At 45.6% G+C, this 23,986-nt stretch overlaps 1 protein-coding gene across 5 annotated transcripts in view; it reads right to left on the reverse strand.

Moving 5' to 3' along the window:
- DENND2B (DENN domain containing 2B) overlaps positions 1-23,986 on the reverse strand; it is a 148,501-nt gene that overhangs the window by 42,546 nt on the left and 81,969 nt on the right. For all 5 annotated transcript variants that reach the window (XM_084893473.1, XM_084893471.1, XM_084893474.1 and 2 more), the window contains one exon: positions 7,340-7,444. In XM_084893473.1, coding sequence (XP_084749599.1) covers positions 7,340-7,419 — 80 coding nt within the window. In that variant the 5' untranslated portion in view covers positions 7,420-7,444. The remainder of the gene's footprint in view (positions 1-7,339; positions 7,445-23,986) is intronic.

The raw sequence follows: 23,986 nt of genomic DNA on the forward strand, positions 1-23,986 counted from the left end.
CCTTAGTCCAGTAAAGATGGGGTTACTGTATAAAGCAGAACCAGGCACTAGGCAAAGCCAAGAGTGGGAGTTCCAGGAAAGCATGCTTAAAGACACTGGTGACGGTTTTAAAACATGGTCCCCAAGTTCCTTGACATGCCTCCCGACCCTGTGACGATCTGGCTAACAGAATAGAGCAGAAATGAATCTGTGCCACTTTTCAGGCCCAGACCTCAAGGATCCAGCAGCTCCCCTGCTGTGAGGAAGGGAAGCCCAGGCCATGTGGGGAGGGCACACGCAGGTATTCTGACAACAGCCCTTAAGAGTCTTAGGGGCCTTGTTTTTACAAGAGATCTGCAAAGCCCTTACACCCCTTAGAAAGCCTTTGTCTGTCTGTGAGTCTATGAGGCAACCCTTTAAATATTTTTTTAGGTCTTGACAAAGGATCTTCCAGTCCCACTTAGATTTTTAAAGATTTATTGAGGGATAATTAAAGCACAATAAACTGTGCAATTTAAAGTGTACAGTGTGATGAGTTCACACACACAAAACCCACTCACACACTATAAAACTGTCACCATGATCTGGAAGCTATTTCTTTTTCCTTTTTTAATTACAAAATACTTTCAGTATTATTTTGTACCAGTTTCAGGTGTACAGCATAGTGGTTAGATAATCACACACTTTACAGTGTTCCCCCTGATGTTACCGGTACCCGCCTGGCTCCACAAAGTTATTACAATATTATTGACTATATTCCCCATGCTGTACTTTACATCCCTGTGACTATTTTTGTAACTGCCCATTTGTTCTTTTTAATCCTTTCACCTCTTTCCCTCAATTCCCCAACCTCCCTCCCTTTAGGCAACCGCCTGTCACTCTCTGCTCTCCGTGTCTATGAGTTTGTTTCAATCTTGTCTGTTCGTTTATTTTGTTCTTTCAATTCCACATACAAGTGAAATCATATGGTATTTGTCTTCCTCTGACTAATATTTCTTTTTTGCAAATATCAAGTGTTTTTTGTTTGTTTGTTTGTTTGTTTTTACATGGAAGCCATTTCTTAATCTGAGAATTCTTACCTGTGTAGAGAGAACATGAATGAAACAAGTTTCACTTTCTAATCCAGAAAGCCCTTTCTCATTTATGTTTCCTTTAAATTTTGTTTGAAAAAAACAGTTCCTTGATATTAGCTCTTGTCTTTTCTCTTTTACTGCTGGCAGCTAGGATAAGTGTGTAAGTCCTGATATCAACCAGAACAGCCCTCAGGATCTGCACACACTAAGAGTCACCTGGGTGCCTGGACTGGATTTAGAGAACAAGATCCTAGATGCAAGCTGATGCCACTAACAGGTTGAGTCTGGGGATCTTAAGGAGAGAGTGGGTGTATTCTGCATTTGGGAAGGATGTGAGTTTTTGTGACCGGAGAGCAGACTTGTGGCAGTCAGCGACCACAACATATTCCATCTCACGTGCCCTTCTCAGTGATGCTGGTACTCCTCTCATCAAGTAGGAACTACTGTCCGTCTCCTCATGTGACTTATAATAAATACCCCATTTCTGGCACAGAACTCCTTGTATTTTCCTAAGGGGTGACAGAGATAAAGGTGTCTTTTTTTATGTTAATGAGGTGGCTTTTGGGAGCTGATTTTCAGGAGAACCAACCTTGTGATGGGAGGGTTGAAACTTTCAGTCACACACCCTTATCTCTGGTGAGGAGAGAAGGGCTGGTGGTTGAATCAATCACCAATGGCAGTGGTTTCATCAATCATGCCTAGGTAATCAAGCCTCTGTAGCAACCCCAAAGGATAAGGCAGAGAGCTTCAGGTGGGTGTATCAGAATGCTTCCATACCGGCCCAAGCTCCAGGGGGACAGGCGTTCCTCTTTGGGACTGGGCCCTACATACCTCTTCATCTGGTTGTTGATTCCTAGCCTTTATTATGTCCTTTGTATAAACTGGTAATCTAGTGAGCAAACAGTTTTCTGAGTTCTGTGAGCTGCTTTAGAAGATTAAGTCCAGGAAGGGGGAGGGGAACTTATGGGAACCTCTGATTTACAGTCAGTGGGTCAGAAGCACAAGTGACAACTTGGGTTTGTGATAAGCACCTGGAGTTGAAGGCAGTCTTATGGGACTGAGCCCTTAGCCTGTGGAAGCTGATGCTATATTGTGTCAGAACTGAGTTGAATTGAAGGACACCCAGCCAATGTAGAATTCCTTAGTGATGTGAGCGTGGTGGGACTCTTTACCTTGAACTTAGGGAGACCCATGTAATTGCCTTAATTAACAGAGTAAAATAAAAGACACTATGAACTCTGAGGCTAGGTCACTAAAAGGCCATACATTTCTGACTTGTTCTCCTGAGATGCTCACTTGATGAAACCTGAGGTCATGCTGTGAAAGCAGCAGCCAAATGCAGAGCCACACGTAGGTGCTCCCCAGCTGAGGTCCCACCTGTCTGCCAGCATCCAGAGTCAGAGCTGTAAGTGAACAAGCCTTCAGATATTTCAGCCCCTTAGCCGCGGGTCACCCCCACCTTCAAACCACCCCAACTGATGCTGCAAGAAACAGAGATGAGCCTTCTCTAATGTTCCTACCCAAACTGTAATTTATAGCAAAATAAACGACAATTTTAAGCCACTAACACAATGTTTCAAGGCACTAATGTTTAAGCCATCCTTAGTTTAGGGGTGTTTGTTATGCAACAGTAAATAACCAATTAATACTGATGACATCATGCTGGGATTGTTAGGCAGCAACTTTGGAAACCAGGGAACTAAGGCCACAGGTCCTCCTGAGGGATGGTCTGCATGGGCAGGACAGGCTCAGCAATACTATCTTCTACCCACAGTCACTATTCCCAGGAGATTTTTCTTCCCTGTAAGCGCTTACCCTCTTCCTGAAATTGAAGGAACCAGGTTTGAATCTATACTCACTTTGGTAGTGGAGTCTCAAGACCTCTCTGGACTTCACCATATCACCAACTAAGCCCTCCTTTGCACAGAAACCTGCACATGTGAGTTGAAATTATGGTTCTACTGTCAATTAGCTAAGTGGGCTTTAACTTCCTCATGCGTAACATCAAGCAACTGGGCCCAAAGAATCCCAAGTTTCCCCTCCAACTCCAACATTCCAAAAGAGTATTACTGTGCTTGCAAGGAGGTCCAGTTGTGTTGGGAAATGAGACCCACACCGACACCCACTATATGAGCCCCTATTTGATAAGTGCCATTTGCACACTCCCATCTGAGGGCTCTAGGAGCGAATTCCGAGGGAGAGGAATCCTTCCTAACGGGGAGATCAGGAAAAGTGCTGGGAGGAACCGAACTAGCATCATTTGCATCCAGACTGGCATGTAAAGTTTGCATTAGCGGGCAGTAAGAAATGTAGGAAGAAAGACCAGAGGGTCTTGTGAAAGCTACACAAGCCAGGCCAAGTTCCACCGTATCATGGACAGAGAGCTTAAAAATTAACAAAGAATCAAGCAAGCTAGCCTTAAGTTTTTCCTCCCATTAGCTTTGTATACTTGGGGAGTACCTTCTCTTCTCTGCATCTGTTTCCCATCTGTAACATGGGTAGATTAGATTGAATGAACTCTAAGGTTCCTTTTCAGCTCTGCCTTTCTTAACATCTATGGACTGAATGGAAAGGGAGTTAACAGGACCCGTTAGGAAGGTATTAAGAGGCCTCAGAACAGTAGTAGCCTTTGCTAGAAGTTGCAGTGACCCAGGTGCTGGAGCTTCACAGCAAAGAAGCTGTTCAGGAACTCAGCAGGCATCACAAGTCTTCTGAGAGCAGCGCCTGCGGCCTGCCAGGTCTTACAAGTACAGCACATGTGAAATCTCCACATGTTCACACCAGCTAGGTGGCTGAATTCACTATAAACATAACACTTCCTTGTTTGCAAGGCATTAAGCTGCTTCCAGTCCATCCCAGCTCATCAGCACCAACATCAGAAAGCCTGACCTTTGGAATTTGGATGAGCTTTGAGAATACCCCCTCCAACTCCCAGAATTGGATGCAACCAAATCTTCTGAGCTGGAGTAGGAACAGCTGTAGGGAGGGCGGCGTATCTGGCAACTAAGGGTGAATCCTCATCAACAAAGAGAAAGGGAAACTTACTTCAAGAGACCAAAACTGAGCAAAAGAACAAAACTTTGGTGGTTAAATGAAAAGGCTTAGTTAGAGTTCTATCTCCTTCGTATATATCTTGCCAAATCAAGACTGAGCTTACAACGGAAAAGAAAGAATGTAAATTAGCAAAACACCCGTAAAAACCTAATAATGGAATGGAATTCATGACCTTTAACCATTGTTGGCTTAGTTGTAGCACCAGGTGAAGTTGGATTCAAATTAAGGACACAGCCTTGCAAATACATATATTGACTTTCCACAGGGGTCCCATCAGCCTTACACCAGCTTCCCATGTCCCAGAGGACACTCTGTCCCCAAATCTAGATACAAATGCCTGTGAGTACATTGGGTTCCTACTCCAACTCTGCTTCCATGTGCATGATGTAGAGGTCCCCAAGACAGCCTGGGAGTCAAAGGCCCAGCTTTCGAAGGCCCTAGGACCCCTATACACCCCAGTCAAAGTTTCTGTCAGTCACACCAGGGAGTCTTTTCCTGAGCTGGCAATGATAAAAGGGCTCCAGGTTACTGAAAGGTTGAACTAAGAAATTCAGGTGCCAAGGTCACCAATCCAAGCTGTAAATTCTTTGAGAAAAGAGAATGGATTGTCCCTCTGTCCCCTACTGTCTACCACAGAACCTGGCACATAGGAAGAAAGCCCTCGGGGTTCACTGGCAACGACTTCCTCAATGAACTGATGACTTACTGCCTACAGCCCAAAGAACACCCCCCAAGAGGCTGGGGTAAAGGCAGCCAGAGAAACCATCAGGTGGCAATTTCAAAATGACACCTCCAGTCCAGCAGCAACTTCTGAGAGAAGTGTGTAACTAGCCACAGCGGCCTGTGACTCCAGGCCAGAAGCCCAGGAAAGGAGGGTGGGAGGGAGGGAAGGAAGGAAGTGGAAATGCTATGGAAGGAAGGGAGGAAGGGAGGGAGGGAGGGAGGGAGGGAGGGAGGGAGGGAGGGAGGGAGGGAGGGAGGGAGGGAGGGAAAGGAAAGGAAGACTTAGAAGGAAGGCTGGAAAAAGCTTTTTTTAGGCACATCAGAGGCTCAGATATTTACAAACACCACCCATCTTGTTATGACGGCAAGCATGCTGGGAAGCTAAAGAAAAAGCAGTTTCTAAAAATGTTTAAAACACGTAGATATGCATTCCAAATAGAAACTGGGGAACCATCAGCAGTCCTGATTCTGCTTTGCGACTGATATAAACAATGCATCTACCCCTCCACATTGTGGAAATTAGAAGAAAAAAATGAACAGGGCTACTGGGTCTGGTAATTTCTAATTCAGGTTCTAAATATACTATTTCTTCAAAAATTAATAATAAAACCATACAATCTCATATAACGTTTATTCTACCTCTACAGTCTCTCATTATGGGAACAGTAGTTACTTCCCAGTCTCCATCTGCCACTAGACTGGTGAGAACCCAGCAACATAGACAATGGGAGACGAAGACTGAGCTCTACACCTGTTCCTCCTTGGCCACTACATGCCCTGGGAGAAGCCGGTTTTTCTATCTGTTTTACCCAAGAAGTTGATGGATCCTGTCATTCTCAGCCTTTCCCAGTTCAGCATGCAAGCAACTCTAGTCTAGGTTGGAAAGGGTGCCTGGGTCTTGTTGCCACAGAGTGAATATTCATTTTGTTTGTCTAAGTATCAAGCTCTTGGGTACTTTACAAATCAGAACCTGACAGTCTCCATTGGCTGGCACAGCCCACCCAGAACAATTCCACTGGGACCAAACCCTACAGGTGTGATGTAAGGAACTCCTCCTGCCTCATCCATGCCAGTGACTCCCCGGGGGCTACATCCTGCACCCCATTCCACAGACCATATCTGAACTCCAGCTCTAAATGAATCAAACGTCTATCACCACCTCTAGCCAGATCTGAGGGTGCTGCACCCCCCTGGACTCCGCCTGGCACTGCACAGCCCAGACAGGAACAGCCTAGCCCACTCTAAGCTGAGATCCTTCTCACAGTGAGGTCTCCATTCTAGTGGCGGAGGTACCAAAAGCCCAATCTGCCTACCTGAGATTCAGCAGAAGAGACTATGAAAGGTACGTGGCTTTAATAAAGGAGCCCGGAGTTTCTTCTAGGACAGTGGTCGGCAGACTCATTAGCCGACAGAGCCGAATATCAACAGTACAGCGATTGAAATTTCTTTTGAGAGCCAAATTTTTTAAACTTAAACTTCTTCTAACGCTACTTCTTCAAAATAGACTCGCCTAGGCCGTGGTATTTGCTGGAAGAGCCACACTCAAGGGGCCAAAGAGCCGCATGTGGCTCGCAAGCCCCAGTTTGCCGACCACGGTTCTAGGACATCAGCATCCAGCCTTAGCCAAGACCTGAGCAGCCCTGGTGAGCGCTGAACATCTACCTGCCAGCTCTGGAGGCTCTTATCCCATCACAGGGCGGGACCTAACCTTTACTGAGCGCCTTTGTGCCAGACACTGTGCTAAACACTGGCATGCATTGTGTCAGTCCCCACAGCACCTCTGTGACATAAGTACTATTATTATTTTACAGAGGAGTAACCAAGATTTTAGAGGGCATAAGAAAACACCCTGCAATCTCACATTTTGGGAAGTAGTTAAAGCTTGGATTTAAAGTCAGTTCTGTGAGTCCAAAATCATGGTTTTGCCATGGTCCAACATTCCCACTTTTAAAAAAGAAGACAAAACCAACAAAGTAGATTACAGGTTCGGCTGACTAAAATTCCCGAAGCTGCTTTGTCTGCAGCCCAGCCTAAATTCTTGTAGGCCTGGACTTCTGCTTGAACTTGTGGTAATGTGCATAATTGCCTCCCCTTGTCCCCTATTGTGGTCAGCCTCCCTCGCTATAGCACAGCCCAGCTCGGGGTAGCCCCCAGCTGTCCCCACTTTGGGAAAAAGATCCGTCCAGAAGAACACCAGCTGCTGCTTGCTGGCTCCGTTCCTGGAGCTCGAGGCTCCTCCAACAGCACAAAGCAAAGTTTGTTTCACGGTCCCTGTTTGCTCTCTCCTATGGAGACTTTCAGAACTAGAAAATAATACATACATTAGAGATTACTTTTGCTTCATGGTCAGCATGAGCTGGGCCCAAACTACTTACCTGGAGACTGTCAGAGTCATGAGGATAATCACTTGCATTTGGGCAAGGATCCTATCCAAGACCCAGGCCATTTGGCTGATCCTTGATAACCCCTCCAGTGAACCCCATTTCCCCAGCAAATGCTCCCCTACTCACCTGCTCAGAGTCCCCCGAGGTGCCTTAGTGCCTCCAGCTCCGTGGGTGATGCTGGAATTCTTGTTGGCAGTCATGGTCATTTCGGCTCTCTGCAAACCCAGAGCCCTGCAAAGACACGGCCTATGAGCCAAGTTTCCACGGGCAGCGAAAAGCACCTCAAACATTTCCAGATGACCTTCAACACTGCCAGGAGGGTTTCTGTGGCGGGCGGTAGGAACCACTTTCCCACATATATTTAATTCCACATATTATAGCTCAGAAGCCTCAAAGGACCCCTGGTCTGGGTTGGGAAAAGAGTCTAACAGACAACAGTTCGCAGAAAATGATAAAAACTCCATTCTCCATCCTACCTCTCCCCATTTAAGTTAGAGTTTCCCAAATTCCTAGCATGCCATACAGTCTTTATAAATTTTGCCATATTGGTCTACCTCCTGAACAACTACTCATCCAAATTTTTTCTTGAGTCAACTAAAAATTGACTTGCTTTTCTCAAAATGTTGTAAATAATGAATCATCCATTCAACAAATATGTACTGAGTGCCCATGTCCTAGGCACTGCCATCCAGCAAAGACAGAAAGAAAGCCTCTTCCCTCACAGAGCTTACTCACAACCTGGTGGGGAGAAACAGACGATGAGCATGCATGTGTGACAGGTGTGTGGCACATAAGTGTACATTTGTAAATAATATGAAGGAAAAAAATAAAGCAAGACAGAGGGATTGTAAAAAAGGTCTGTCCTTTTCAATAGGATGTCCAGGTAAGAATATTCTGATAAAGTGACATTTGTGCCAACACCACAAAATAATAAGCTATAGCATTTTTTCCTAATACTCATTAGAATAAAATTAACATACATTTAGGTATTTAAGTACTTACAAAATGAAAATTGTCCATTCATGTACCATATACAGTTACCTAATATATTTAGGGAATATTATTTTATGCTAAAATAATGAAAGGAAGAAAAGGGTTAAAATTTAAGAGTACATCCAGATTAGAAAGGAAGAAATAAAGTTATATCTTATTTTCAGATGGTATGATTTTGTATGTAGAGAATCCGAAGAATTCCACTAAAAGACTCTTAAGCTAATATATAAAGTTAAGCAAGGTTGCAAGATACAGAGTAATATTTTTTTCAGAGTAATATTTTTAAAAAATCAATTTGATGTCTAGCAGTGAACAATAGGAGAATAAACGAGCAGTGAACAATAGGAGAATAAACACACCAGCAGTGAACAATAGGAGAATAAACACCAAGAAAAACAATAGCAGCAAAAAAGATAACATACTTAGGAATAAATTTAACAAAAGAAATGCAAAACTTGTACACTACAAACTACTGAGCATCATTAAAATTAAATAACACATACATAAATAGAAAGACATAGCATGTTCCTGAATTTAAAAACTCAAATTGTTACGTTAGTAACATTCAGCTAAGTGATCTAAAGATTGAATAGAACACTCAGCAACTGCAGAAACTGACTAGGCGACTCTGAAATCTCAGGGCGATGTAAGCGACTGAGAGCAGCCAACATAATCTTGAAGTAGAATAAAATTGGTAGACTCTCTCAGACTTGTTAATTTCAAAACATACTACAAAGTCAGAGCAACCAAGACAGTGTGTATAGGCACAAGAACAGAAACAGAGATCAACGGAATAGAGTTGAGAGTCTACAAATAAGCCCATACAGTTAACTGATTTTCAACCAGTTGACCATAGGATGCCAAGACAATTCAACAGGGAAAGAGGCTTTTCAACAAATGGTGCTAGGATATTCATCTGTGCAAGAATAAAGTAGGACCCTTACCTCATCCATTCAAAACCCAACTATAAGAATTAAAACCACAAAAGAAATGCCTAGATGAAAGTATGGCGGTAAATCTTGTAACACTGGGTTAGACAACGATTTCTTTGCTGTGAAACCAAAACCACAAGCAACAACAACAACAACAACAACAACAATAAAAAAGACATAAACTGATTTATATCAAAATTTAAAAAAACACCTTTGTGCTGTTAGAAATACCATAAGAAAGTAAAAAGACACCCATAGAATGGGAGAAATTATTTGCAAATCATATATTTGCTAAGGAACTTGTATCTAGAACAAATAAAGAACTCTTACAACTTGACATAAATACAAATAACTCAATTAAAAAGCAGATAAAGGATTTGAATAGACATTTTTCCAGAGAAATAAAATTGGCCAATAAGCACGTGAAACCATGTTCAATATACTGAACATTGGGAAACACAAATCAAAACTACAACGAGGAATTACTTCACACGCACTAGGATGACTGTGATAAAAAGACAGATAAAAACAAGTTCTAGTAAGGCTGTGGAGAAACTGGAACCTTTATTCAAAATGTGCAGCCACTTTGGAAGTTCCTCAAAAAATTAAACACAATTACCATAAGACCATCCCCATCCACTCTTAGGGATATACCCAAGAGAAATAAAAACATTAGGTCCAGACAAATACTGAAAACAGATGTTTATAACAGCATTATCCATCATAGTGAAAAAGTAGAACAACGCAATGACCACCAACAGATCAATGCATAAACAAAATGTGGTATGTACGGATGATGGAATAGTATTCACACATAAAAAGGAATAAAGTGCATTGATACGTTATACATTCTCTAACATGGGTAATCCCTGAGGCCATTTTTAAAAAAATATATTTTATTGATTTTGTACAGAGAGGAAGGGAGAGAGATAGAGAGTTAGAAACATCGATGAGAGAGAGTCATCGATCTGCTGCCTCTTGCACACCCCCTACTGGGGATATGCCCACAACCAAGGTACATGCCCTTGACCGAAATCGAACCCGGACCTTTCAGTCCCCAAGCCGACGCTCTATCCATTGAGCCAAACCGGTTTCGGCCCTAAGGCCATTTTTTAAAAAATGTCCAGAATAGGGCAAATCTATAGAGACAGACAGTAAATCGGTGGTTGCTGAGGTTGGATTGAGGGTAGAAGAATGAGGAGTCACAAAATGAGCATGGGGGTTTCTTTTTGGGGTGAAAGAAGTTCTAGAATTAGATAATGGTGATGGTTGCACAATTCTGTAAGTATATTAAAACCAACTGAACTATACACTTTATGGGAGTAAATTTTATAGTAGGTAAATATCTCAATTTAGATGTCAAAACCAAAGTTAAGGGCAAAAAAACAACCTATTTTAAGTGCCTTGGAGAGTGGCTGTGAGACAACCACAGTGAATGAGCAGTCTGGGCTGGGCTGACACCACCTTCTCACAAGCTGAACAATTCAGGAGCCGTCGTTCTCTCACTCTGATGGGCATTCTCATCACATTGACCAAAATCAAGTATATTTAAAAAAACACATATTTATTTATGGTCATTAATAGCCTTAATCCCAGAAGCTATCTATTTATTACCTTGGTACAAATAAGTCTTGATGATTAAAATAAGCCAGATCTAATTCTTGATATCATTTATACTTCTTTCCTAATTTCAACATGAAATGCTCTACCTCTAATTTCTTTAACGTCACAGAAGCTGTCAGTGTTGTGGGGTTTTTTTTTTGTTGTTGTTGTTGTTTTTAAAAAATATATATATATTTTATTTAATTTTTTTACAGAGAGGAAGGGAGAGAGTTAGAAACATCGGTTAGCTGCCTCCTGCACACCCCCTACTGGAGATGTGCCCACAACCAAGGTATGTGCCCTTGACCAGAATCGAACCTGGGACCTTTCAGTCTGCAGGCCAACACATTATCCACCAAGCCAAACCGGTTTCAGCAGAATTGTGGTTTTGACGATGTGGGAGTGGCTGGAGTGGGAGCTAGAAAGAAAAGGGAGGAAGCAGCCAGCAGGAATAAGGGCGATTATCTATGGATGATAGCAATGAAACACCCTCCAAGGTGAATATTACGCTTTAACAAAAAGGAAACCAACCCTGAGCTTCACTTTTATCCTTCCTAATGCGAAGAAAAGCCATCCCCTACCTGTTGTGGGGAAAGTGATTAAAAACTGAAGTTTACAGTTAGTGATGGTGATTATGATGATGATGATGATGATGAAGAAGAAGAAAGGGGGAGGAGAAAAAGGAGGAGCCAATCCTGCCACCAGATCATCTATGTGCACTGGCCCTGGTGGGATATTCCTTTTTTATATATTTTCTTTTTATTGGTTTCAGAGAGAATGGGAGAGACAGAAACGTCGATGCTGAGAGAGAACCATTGATTGGCTGCCTCCTGCACACCCTACACTGGGGATCGAGCCTACAATCCGGGCATGTGCTGGGGAATTGTATTGTGACTTCCTGGTTCATAGGTCAAGCTCAACCACTGAGCCACACCGGCCGGGCTGGTGAGATATTCTTTACTTGCACCAACCCAATGCCAAGTTAAGTGCTTGACATATGGCTGTGTGTGAGAGAGAAAGAAGGGAGCGAACAGGCAGCCTCTGGAAGCTTTCCCAGGCCAGTGTTCCGGGTCCTCAGGGAACACAGTGTTACAAGGAATCAGCTTGCTGAGCATAAGTGTTCAACTGTGCCCATGGCAACAATGGTCGCAATAACCATGCAACCATCCAAACAACACTGGACATGCTCTAGCAGCTCCAGGGCAAGCCCCCAGGGAAAGGGCAGAAGACATGTGGAAAGAGTGAAAACGGAAATATCTTAAAAGAACAGGATGAAACGCATGTTCTCTTTCTTTGAATTCCCGATGTAAGGGGTGGTGGGGGCGGGGGGGGGGGGGTGGACCCACTGCTCTGAGATTAGAACAGAGTCAAGTTGGTAAGAAGGAAAAATGTAGATGATTCTGGTATTTCCTTGGACCAAGAAGAAATATGCTGTGACGATGTAACCAAGCAAGGAATGAGTCAAAATTGCTGCCAGGCATGGCAGGGACTCTTGGTCACACTTCTGCAAGAGCAGGGCCTAGGAGTTAGGGCAACATGGGCAGGCACTGCTGAGAACCCCAGAGGGCCCATTAAGTCAGTAGAGGAAAAATATATTCTCCTCACGGTCCTCGCTCCCACCTGCTCTCTATAGGCCCAATCTGTCAGGGTCAGGGAATCATCTAGAGAAGCAAGGGGATGAGAGGTTGTTTTGTTAGTTCCTAGGCCCATCCATGGCCAAGTCCGGACAGAAACTGCATGTTTGGGAAGATGGAATTACTGAATTAGCATCTACCACCAAACACCAATTGCTCAAAACTCCAACTCTGACAAATTACAAACTATCTGAAGAGGTACCAAGCAGAGAAAAGAACATGATAAGGTACCTCTGGAACTTTTCTACACACTCTGCACTGTGACAAAGAGACCCCAGTCCCAGGCACCTAAGGTGCAGCGGGAAGAACACCCCCGATCTGGATGTGCAGTGTACATTGAGCCTGGGAACCTTCAGTCCACAGGATGATGCTCTATCCACGAGCCAAACGGGCTAGGCTAGATCTTTATATAATTACTAGAGGCCGGGTGCACGGATTCATGCACCATGCACTGGTGGGGTCCCTCAGCATGGCCTGCGGGGATTGGGCCGAAACCAGCAGTCCAACATCCCCCGAGGGATGTAGTAGTGTGCAGAGCGGCAGGTGGCTAGGGAGGAGCCTGAGCCCAGGCTGCTCATTCCAGCCCCACTACACCTGCTGCTGCTGCTCAGTAGGTCCGCTGCCACTCTGCTGTGCTCTCACGTGCCTGTCCTGGGGCAATAGCAGTACACCCATGACAGAGAAGCAGCCGCAGGCTTTTGCCCAGTCAGTCGTGATGCCGGTCCTGATCCCAGTTCGGTCTGGATAGGGGGAGGGGCACGCTCCCCAGATATGAGCCCAGCATCTGGTGCCCGTCAGTCAGCTGGGCGGCGCTCCGACTGTGGGAGTGCACTCACCACTAGTGGGCAGGGCAGCTCCTGTGTTGAGCGTCTGCCCCCTGGTGGTCAGTGCGCATCATAGCGACCAGTCGAATGATCAAATGGTCGGATGGTCGCTTAGGCTTTTATATATATAGAAGATACAGCTAAAGTTAGAAGCACTTCAGATGTTTTAAATCATTCAACCCTTTCCACAACCTGATGAAGGTGATTCTATTATTATTCACTCATTAGAGAGAAAACCAAAGCACAAGCAGTTAAACAGCTTGCCCAAGGCACATGGCTAGAGTGCAGGGCAGGAACTGGAGCCCCGGTGGGCTGCACCTGTGCCCCAGCCCTGATCCAGGACCCTGTATGGCCTCCAGGCACCTCCTAACTCAGTCCTCACCATTCCTCGAGGTAGGAGGTCACACGGACCTGTTTTTCCAATCAGGAGGTTTTGGTTAAGAAAGATTCAATGACTGGCTGAAGGTCCCTCACCTAGTGAAGGAACGGAGCAGGAACGTGGACCCGGTTCTGCCTGACTCCCTGGTCCATTTACTCCCCTTGACACCGATGGGGTGCTTGTTAAGCATACAGAGTCCCAGGCCCCACCTGCACCTCCTCAATGGGAATCTGTGGGATGGGGCTTAGGAATCTGCATTTTCCAAAAGTGCTTTAGGCTGGTCTTGTATACACACAAGTATAAAAACACATCCTACAGCCACCCTCTGAGGACTCGGGAAGGTAGAAAAGGTCACTACTGACCATCTTCACAAGAGTGTGCCCAGCTGTGAACAAATTAAGATGGACACTCGCTTCTTCCTCCTCCCCCTGGGCTTCTTCCACCCTCAGCGACAAAGGAGCAGGTCCATCGCTGGATCCATTGGAGGCACTTCCACCGTGTCCTCTAAACAGCTGCCTCGGTCTCCAGGTGTGCTCAGAGTTCTTGTATCTCAAACCAGCTCTTCCCACCAACCACCTCTTATAGCTAACAACAGCTTTTCCTCAATTTCCCCTGGGAAAAAAAGTTTATACCAAAGACATAAGCTGTTTTTTTGCAAAATAAATAAATAAATAAATAAATAAAAATTTTTTAAAATCTCATTTGGCCTTTCCTTTATGTATAAAAATTTTGAATCAGTTGCCAAACATTTTTAAAAAACTGGATGTGTACAAATAAAATACTAATAAAAATTCAGATTTGGGGCTTCTTTTGAAAAAAATCAGAAAATCTGCCATTATCGTCTGCATTTTTATACAGGGGTGGGCAAAAGTAGGCTTACAGTTGTCTGAATGGAAAAAGACATGCAGGTTATGATGATTACAATAGGTCTATTAACCTATTTGTACTCACAACTGTAAACCCACTTTTGCCCACGCCTGTCTGGCCACAGCTGGCTGGACTTGAGAAGTAGCCCATTTAGATGCAGCAAGCTCTCTCTCTCCAGTTTACCGCTGTCCCTCCCCACCCAACACCCGCAGCTGGCCAGCCTTAGGCAGCTCTGCACCGGACTCTCCCAGTCAGCAGGTGAGCACTGCGGCCCGCAGGGAAGGGCGGGGAGGTGCTGAGCTGTGAGCAGCCACACTGGACAGCTGGGCCTGAGCCGTGCAGGGCAGAAGAGTCCATTCCAGGGCAGGGCACCGCCTCTTGGCCACTTGAAAACCCACATTTTCCCCTCGAGGACTGCTGGGAGAAAGAGTCTCTGGAAGGCTCCCTGCCTGTGCTAAGGGTTTCATCTTAAAACACTCTCTCTGGCTTCCTGAGCACTCCCTGTCCCCAAAGTCCAATCCCATCACCCCACCCCAATGCTCTCCCCAAGGTCCAGGACAAGCCCCATCGGAGGTCAGTCTCTGAAGGGAAGAACCCTCTGAGGGGTGCCCAGCCTCTAAGAATGAACCTTCTCACCCTAGAGCAAAAAAACAGTGCCCTTGTTTAGATGTCATCTCTAAGCGACTATTTGGTATTTCATCCTCCAACAGTCTCAGCAACCAGTATTGCCACTACAAGCCTTCAGGGAGGGTCGTCATTAGAATGAGTTCCTTATACCTTCTAAGTACTCAAACCAGAGCTCTCAAAGGTGTGAGAGCCCTGGCCAGTGTGGCTCAGTTGGTTGGGTGTCATCCCATGCACAGAAAGGTTCGATTCTCGGTCAGGGCACATTCCCGGGTGTGGGAGGGTACAGGAGGCAGCCAATTAATGTTTTACTCTCACATCAATGTTACTCTCTTTCTCTCTCCCTTCCTCTAAAAATCAATTTAAAAATCTTACATTTAAAAAGTGTGAGAGCTTGACTGTCCCTTTCTCTCCTGCGGGTGTCCCTGGATTGGGCTAAGGTGGAAAGGGCTTTATTTACCTTCCATAGCTCTGCCAACAGCTCCAGGCCTTCCCGTAGCCTCTCACTTGCATAGCCTCTCTGTTCTCCAGCATTCCTCAGAGGTTCAGCCATCCCACTGGTCTCCTGACACCCTGCCCCTCCCATCCCCACACGGCTGAGAAAGCTGTAGGGCTGTGCTAGCTAGTTCTCCAATTTTTGAACAATCCTCTGTACTTAGCAGAAAGTTCTGCGCGCGCGTGCGCGCGCACGCGCGCGCACACACACACACACACACACACACACACAGGTGCTTGTATAAATGTTAACTGATGCCAAGGAGTCCAAGACAAGGATGACAAAGGCCCTAGAAATTCTATCACTGGCCATATCCCCTCAGGTTCACACTTCTCAAGTTGGTTACTATAATAGCGATGAGCGAGTTCTCCAACTGTAGCTGCCACCCAGTTGGACTTCTATAGCAGGCCTTACCCCACCCCACCTCCTTGGGCAATCTTGATCTTCACAAGTGTCCCTATTGTCTTCCAGGACCCCGCTGCAGTAACAGGTTCTCACCCAGTGCACCCACGAAAAGAAAGCCTGTCTATTCATCTCATTCATGTTGGTTTCCTCCTCCCCCCTTTTCCTGACACATTGCTCACTGGTGTATCTGCCCACAACCTTGTCTTGGGCTCTGCTGTGCCTAAAAACAAGGACTCCAAGGGAAAGGGGAGAAAGTGGGCTTGAGGTTGGTGGGTGAGCATCTAATGCTTTAGAAAAAGAGCCAGGAAGGATTTTCTCAAGTCTGTCCCATAATTCCCCCCCCCCAAAATGCAAGGCCTCTTTTCTCCATCACTATTTCTACATACCTCGTACCATGGATTTTTTCCATTCCAGCCCCTGGTTCTGGTTTTAGGTCCAGAAAGCCCTTCAAGCAAAAAAAAAACGTTGATGGGATTATGAGCCCTGTCAAGTGAAGAGGAACCAGGATCCGGTTTGCGGAGGTCAGAAGAATGGCTGGGTGTTTTGACAGGTCCCTATGAGGGTGGAATCCTCTTCAACCAGCCACAGGAAAAGATGATTTGGTTAATAATCCAAAAAAAATTATAATAATCCAAAAAAATGTAAGTGTCTCTTCACTGTCCACTTATCACTCTCCCACATCCTCTTTCCCAACCCTCCTCCTCAAAGAATCCTTTAAGTTTGGGTTGTCAACCTTGACCACGTTTAATCCTTTTTCCTGCCAGATGGTCCTTCTCCACTTCAGTACAGATTCTGTAGAGGTTTGAAGCTGGTTTTAAACATTTCCTGAAAGCCTGAAATGGGGTGAGGTTTGTCAGGCAAGTCCAAGCCAAAGAAAATCTGGTTGCTTCCAAGATAGTTTTAAAAACCAAGACACAGCTGTTTCTGCCAGTCTGGAAGGATGATGGAGCCCGCTCTGCCGATGACTTGCCACCACGTGGAAAGGGAAAATAGAAGGAAGGCCATCCCCGCAAAGAGCCCTGCCCGGGGCGAACCACTTCTTCCACTTTGGCAGGAAGAACCTAGTGGGTCCCGTGTTCGCGATGACGATTCAAAGACCACGGACCTGTCTCACACCAGCGCTTTCCCTCCGGCCAGCCACCGCGGACCAGCCGCCGTTTCCTGCACACGATAGGAATGTCACGCCTCCAAGCTTTTCTGTTCAGCCAGTTCCTCCTATCTTGATGTCCTCCATCTTCATTCTTTCTTAAATACCCAGTTCAAATGTCAACTGCTTTCCAAAGCCTTTTCCTGATCCGAAGTTGACTTCATTCTCACCCCTCCCATGCTCTCTGGACTAGTTGAACTCAACCTGATTGATGGCAAAATGCCTTTACTGCTTTAGGCATAAAATATGCCACCCCACACCAACTTTCTCGGAAGAACACTAGGAAATAGTAAGGGTAAAGGGACTGGGTAAGACTCGATACTCCATTTTCCTATCTGTAGCACAGGGAGAATACCCCATCTCTACAATGAGGACATGAAGATAAATGTAACACCACCTATGAAAAATAGAGGATACTCAGAATCAAGAGGCAATACATTTGAAGTCTCTGGGCCAAGGGTTTAGCTTTTCCCCAACTTTCAGCCTTAAGACCACTTCCCTTGTCCTCACTCTTTTCGCTGACATTGCTTCCTACTTTGCTGAGAAAATAGAAACCATCAGAACAGACCCTCAATAAGCTACTATGTACATCAATCACCTTTACCCACTACCAGCATCAGTGCAGATCTTCTCACTTCTCTGCTCAAAAACCCTATATGGCTCACAATCACGCAAAGTAAAAGCCAAAATCTTTACGATGGCTTACAAGGTCCTTCATCATCAGAGTCCCCCAGATATTTTTTTTTTTATCTCATTTCAACCACGCTTTCCTCTTGCTCTTTCCACACCAGCCTCATTATCTCATTATTTCCTCACACACATCACACACATTCCTGCCTCAGGGCCTTCGCACCCGCTGTGCCCTGCAGCTAGAACATTCTCCCTTGGGAGAGCCTGCACTCATCTCCCAGGACTCTGGTCAGCTGTCATCTTCTTAGTGAGGCCTTCCCTGACCACACTATAAGAAAATTAGTATTAAAATACGATTAAAAAAAACCTTCCTCCACCACACTATCCCTCACCATCCCATCCCCTCCGCCTTTCTGTTTCATTTTTTATTTTTCTTCTTTGCATTTATCACCATCTAACATACTACTTTTTTTCCCCACTTATTCTCTAGAAAAATAAAAGGGTAATATGCTAATTAGACCGGACGTCATTCTGGATGAAGCTGGGGCCAGAGGAAAGCCACCTGGGTCCCGGGTGCCTGCCGGTGGCCGGAGGAGGGAAGCCTGGGTCCCGGGTGCTGTAGGGAAGCTGGTGCCGGCAGCCAAGGGAAGGAAGGCCTACTCTTGCACGAATTTTCATGCATCGGTCCTCTAGTGTTTACATAAGCTCCATGAGGCTAGAGATTTTAGTGTTTGTCCATAGCTGTATCCTCAGTGCCCAGAACAGTCCGTGGGGCATGGTAGAACCTCAATAAATATTTTTTCGAATGAAAAATCATTTTCCACCAGCTCAGAGGGGTCCTCCCTGGATAGGAAGAGCAGCTTCAGGCCCATCTTCCAACCCCACCAGCCTTCCCAGTTCACTCTGACTTACCTGCAGCAATCACACCCGCTCAGAAAATTCAAAAGGGGGCCATACCCTGTGAGCACTCAAAAGATCTAGGGCAGAGATGGTTTCAGCCCAAGAACTCAACTGAGATTGCTCTCTGCAAAGACTACCATCATTTTCCTATTGGGAAAGGCAAAGGTCCTTTCCCTGGGGCTTAATGAATTACAGGGCCTCCCTTCCCTGACCCCCACTGTTTGGGAAGCTACTGGCAGGAGTAGCATTGCACAATCTGCCTGGGGGCTCTTTATGCTCACCAAAGGGGGGCACAGGTTAAGGACGGCTGGGAAATACTGTCAACAAAGTAGAGAAAGAAAGACAGGCATGGGCATTTACTAGTAGGGCTTTCCTTTGTATACTTATTCGAATGCTTTGTGGGCATCCTCCCCATACTAGTGGGCTATATACTCCAGACCTTGAGCAGCTCCCCATCCTTGATTAAGGAAGGGAAAAAAAAAAACAACTAAAAAAAATGATTCTGGTACAAAGTAACAGGAACTGTGATAGTCGCATGAACACAGCTCTGGGAGCAATGAGGAGACACCCAGTTAGGTGGACAGGAGGGATGTGGGGGATGGCTCCTGGAGGAGCAGGCTGAGTCCTGCGGGACTGTGGGGGATAAGGGAGGCAGAAGAACACTGCAAGCAGGAGATTAACCATCTGCAAAAGCCAAGGAGACCTTGAAGCAAGCTGAGATTTTTTTTAATGAGACACAAAAAAGTGATCACCATTGATAAGTTAGACCACATTAAAGAGAAAACATTGATAAGTTAGACCACATTAAATAAGAACTCTGTTCATTTAAAAATGCCATTTAGAGATGAAAAAGGAACTGATAGAGTAAGTATACAGGCTGCAGGACTCAGGGAACATTGAATACACAGAGCAAGGTTATTAGGAAGAAGTGGAGTAACCCGCAAACTGTAGAGGCTGGCTCAGATCCTTCGAGCTGAATTTCCCTTTGGGGAAAAGCCCTTCGCTCCTCCATTTTGGAAGGGAGTAGAAGAAAGTGCATGTATACCCCAGGCTCTGCTGGTTCTATCCATGTATTTATCTCGTTGAATCTAGCTGTCACCATCTCTAGTTTATGGATGAAGAAACTGAGGCTCAGGTTGAATGATTTGCCCAGGGTTTCATCGTAAGTGGCAGACCCCAGAGCCTGGAGAGGTGGGTGTTGAGCTCTGTAACTGACACGAGGGGACATCAGTCCTTCAGTCTCTGTCTTATCTTATGGCAAGAGCCAGCCTCCATCCCAAGGAAACCCCTGCAGCCCAGCTCTGTCTGATTAAGTCAGAAAAGAACACTGGCAGAGGTCCCATGCTTGATCCCCACATCCTTGGTGTGCAAACCCCATTTTTCTTTCTTCTTTAAGGATCATGAAGGGGACAAAATTTGCTTTTTTCCCTCTTTTAAACACAAGTGCTACTTGGCAATTTCAGGGAGTCCTAGAGCTAGTCCCCTGTGGATATTAAGGGACAACTGTATACACCGTGGATATAATGAAGGTTGTCGTTCTGGGTAGGACAAAGTGGAATGGCATGCGATTTCATCATGCTAACTCAGAATAGCGCACAATTTAAAATTTATGAATTGTTTATCTCTGGAATTTTCCATTTAATATTTTTGGACCACAGTTGACCACAGGTAACTGAAACCACAGAAAGTGAAATCGTGGATAAGGGGTGACTACTGTACACCATAGACCAGATGTTATCCTCTTCAAAGTAGTCCTTGGAGGCCTGCACTTTTATTCCAATACAATCTCAAAGCATTTCTGAAATTCCTGTTTGCAAATTGCCCTCCAAGACCTTGAGACATTCTTTGAGTTTCTCTGAAGGAAAGTCTGCATCCTTCAAGGATGCTAACTCATTCAGAGCCAGGTGACAAAACTGGTGCAAACTAGAGAAATCTGTCTTGGGTAAGAAAAGGTGGTAACGTCGAGTATCCTGCAGAGCCTGGGTGTCAAAGGGGAAGCAAACTGAGACTGTGTGAATCTCCTGCCTAGAGCACAGCAATTGTTATTCACTCAGAGGTCACAGGACCCTGTGGGTATCTAATAAACCCCAGGAACCTCCATAGAAAATTTATATGTCCATAAATTTCTATCTACCATTTTAGGGTGTTCACAAGCTCTCAGAGTTCCTCCAGAGACTCATTTTAAGAATCCATGTTCTAACAAAAAAGAAAGTAGGCCAAAAAAAATGTGAAAAGGAACACCAAAATATTTTTTGTCTGTTGTTGAGACATCAAAAAAAAAAAGAAAAAAAGAAAAAAAAGAAAGAAAGATAGGAAGAAAGAAAGACAGGAAGAAAGAAAGACAGGAAGAAAGGAAGGAAGGAAGGAAGGAAGGAAGGAAGGAAGGAAGGAAGGAAGGAAGGAAGGAAGGAAGGAAAGGAAGGAATGAAGGGAAAAAGGAAGGAAAGGATGAATACTTGTCCTAACCCATTTTACTGGCCCGTATACTATCTAATAAAAGTCAAATTACAGTGGGGAGGGGAGGAAGATCTGGGGGAGATAATAGATCAACCGAAGGACTTGTGTACATGCATATAAGTACAACCAATGGACATAAAACTCTGGGGAGGGAGGGTATGTATGGGAGGAAGGGAGGGGGGCAAAAAAAATCAATAAAATATATTAAAAAAAAAAAAGGGTAATACACAAATTAACCATCATTCTGTCACAAAGATGGCGGCACCCATAGCCACAAGATGGCGGTGCCTAGTCTTCTCAGCCCCACTGGAGTCCTCCAGTCCTGAAGGGGCGGCTGCTGAGAGCAGGCCACATAAGCAGCCTGGCAGAATGCTTGCTTTGTCGCCACGGTAACAAGACAAGCGTTCTGCCTCAGCCAAGGAGGGCCTCTGAGCAACGCCTGCACCCACAGAGCGTCTGGGGCAGGATGCTTGCGTCGCTGCCGCAGTGATGAGGCAAGCGTCTCACCCCAGCCACTGAGAGCCTCTGGGCATGGAGAGCCTCTGGGCAACGAGCACAGAATGGCCAGGCCCCGCAGAAAGCAGAGAACCACGGGGAGTGGGCCTAAGCCATCAGGGCTCCTGGATTGGAGAGGGCTCCCCTGAGGGCTCCCAGATTGGAGAGGGTGCAGGTCGGGCTGATGAACCCACACCCATGCACGAATTTCATGCACCGGGCCTCTAGTACATAGATCATTCTGAATGGACGTCTACAGAGCCAGCAGATACGCCAACGCTGAGCACTGAGAGAGGCTCACTTGCAGCAAGGCACCCTGCTTCTCCGAGACCTTGCAGCACTGTTTTAAATTCAGAACCATGACTTCCTGGTTTATAGGTTGACACTCAACCACTGAGCCACACTGGCTGGGCTCAAATTCTTTGGGAGTTATCTCTACCAGTAGTTTACAAACCACATTAGAAGATGTCACATTTCCTTCCTTCCTTCTTTCCTTCCTTCCTTCCTTCCTTCCTTCCTTCCTTCTTTCCTTCCTTCCTGTCTTTCCTACAGGTAACCACATTTATTTAGCTGTGCACATGCAAATATGAAGAGCAAGCAAAGGTCATTGCATGCATTTGCTCCCTTTTCCCTAAGTCCCCAGTCTCCCTGTAGAAAGAACAGGCTTTCTCCCTTCTCCCGGGCCAGGCAGTATGCTGCCCGAGCAGCTCCCAACACACTAAAAGCCACCCAAGTCACACCTGACTCATGCCACTGCTCTTTGTAATGAGCTATGACATGTATCTAAGCCCTTGTATATTTTCGTATTTGTAGCCTACAATTAGGCATTTTTGAGGGATGTAGCTGACTAGTGGTTCGGTTCAGGGACCTGTAATTACTCACACAGGCATTAGGGCTGAGCCAGGCGACCATCAAGCTGGAGGCACTGAGCTCGGACTTCATGGAGGAAGCCACTCAGCTCTGAGGAGGTCCAGAGAATACTCGTCAGCAACGGGCCTCACACTCCTCTCCCTCCCCCTTACCCGTTCCTCATCTACTGCCTGGCTCAGCACAACTCCCCCAAGCCCAAATGCTGGAACAGTTGTGGGCCCAACGCCCATAAAAATGGGCTACTTTGCTGGACACAGTCTCTCTCAGCAAGGCAACAGCAATGTAAAGCAACTCCTAGAACTCCCCACGGACTTTCCACCTGAGGGAAAGTGGGTCCCACCACCAGCCCACGGAATCCTGCAGTCCACTGCTGTGCAGCTGAGCTGGGAACATGGGCCTCGCCTCTGAGCCACTCTCTCTGCCACCAGATGCAGTGGCCTCCCTGCTCCCAAAGGCCCAACAGAGTAATCCTCCCCCATGCAAATTCCTACCATTCTGCTTCCCCATTATGGCCCTGGTTAGGAGGGAAGAGCCCTAACAATCCATCTCCAGTGACATTTCACATATACATTTGGCTCCAATAAAAACTGGTGTCTCTATCCAGCTGGTGTGGCTTAGTGGTTGAGCATTGACCATGAGATCATGTTTGACTTTCAGTCACACCACATACCCGGGTTGCCCTTTTTTATTTTTTTAAACTGGTTTCTCTAAAGGCAGCTCAAATCCTAATTCTAAATATAATCAAAGATACAGCTAAAAGCCAGCCCAGTGTGGCTGAGAAATACAGTTGCAGCTCACCCTCAGTGCAGCACACTCGAAAAGTATAATCCCAATATCTAAAATATCTAATGTAAGTTTCCCTGCTTCCCTAATGCTGGCTCCAAAGTACTATGGAGTACGTTATCCTTTTCAAAGGCAACAGCAATGTAAAGGCAACACCTTTACATGTTATCTCATTTGAGTCTACCAAACAAGCCCGGAAGTTAAATGCAATAGGTGTTTTCTTCATTTTACAAAGGAGACTGAGGCCCAGGGAGATATTCTTGCCCCAAGATCACTCACCTACTACATGCAGAACCAGGTCTAGAACTACTTGGTTGCTGTGTGACCTCAGTTCTCCACATGGCAACAATTTAATAGTGGCTACTTCACAGAGTTTATTGTAAGGATAAACTGGCTAAGATACAAGAAGTACTTGCAATAGTGTCTGGCCCACAGTGAGGACTATGTTATTATTGTTAATGTTATCTATATATATATGTAAAAGCCTAATGTGCAAAGTGTCCCTTAGGGAGTTCGACCGAACGGGAGTTTGATTGCTCGCTATGATGTGCGCTGACCACCAGGGGTGGCAGGGAACAAAGGGAGGCCCCAGCCAGCAGCAGGCAGCCAGGGAAGGTAGGCCCTGGCTGGCAGCAGGCAGCTGCTATCCGCTAGGGACCCTACCCATGCACGAATCTCGTGCACTGGGCCTCTGGTTGTTAAAAAGACTATTACTATCACCACGACCCAGAACCA

The sequence above is a fragment of the Pipistrellus hanaki genome (assembly GCF_964339955.1).
Source record: "Pipistrellus hanaki genome assembly, chromosome: 9".
NCBI lineage: Eukaryota > Metazoa > Chordata > Mammalia > Chiroptera > Vespertilionidae > Pipistrellus > Pipistrellus hanaki.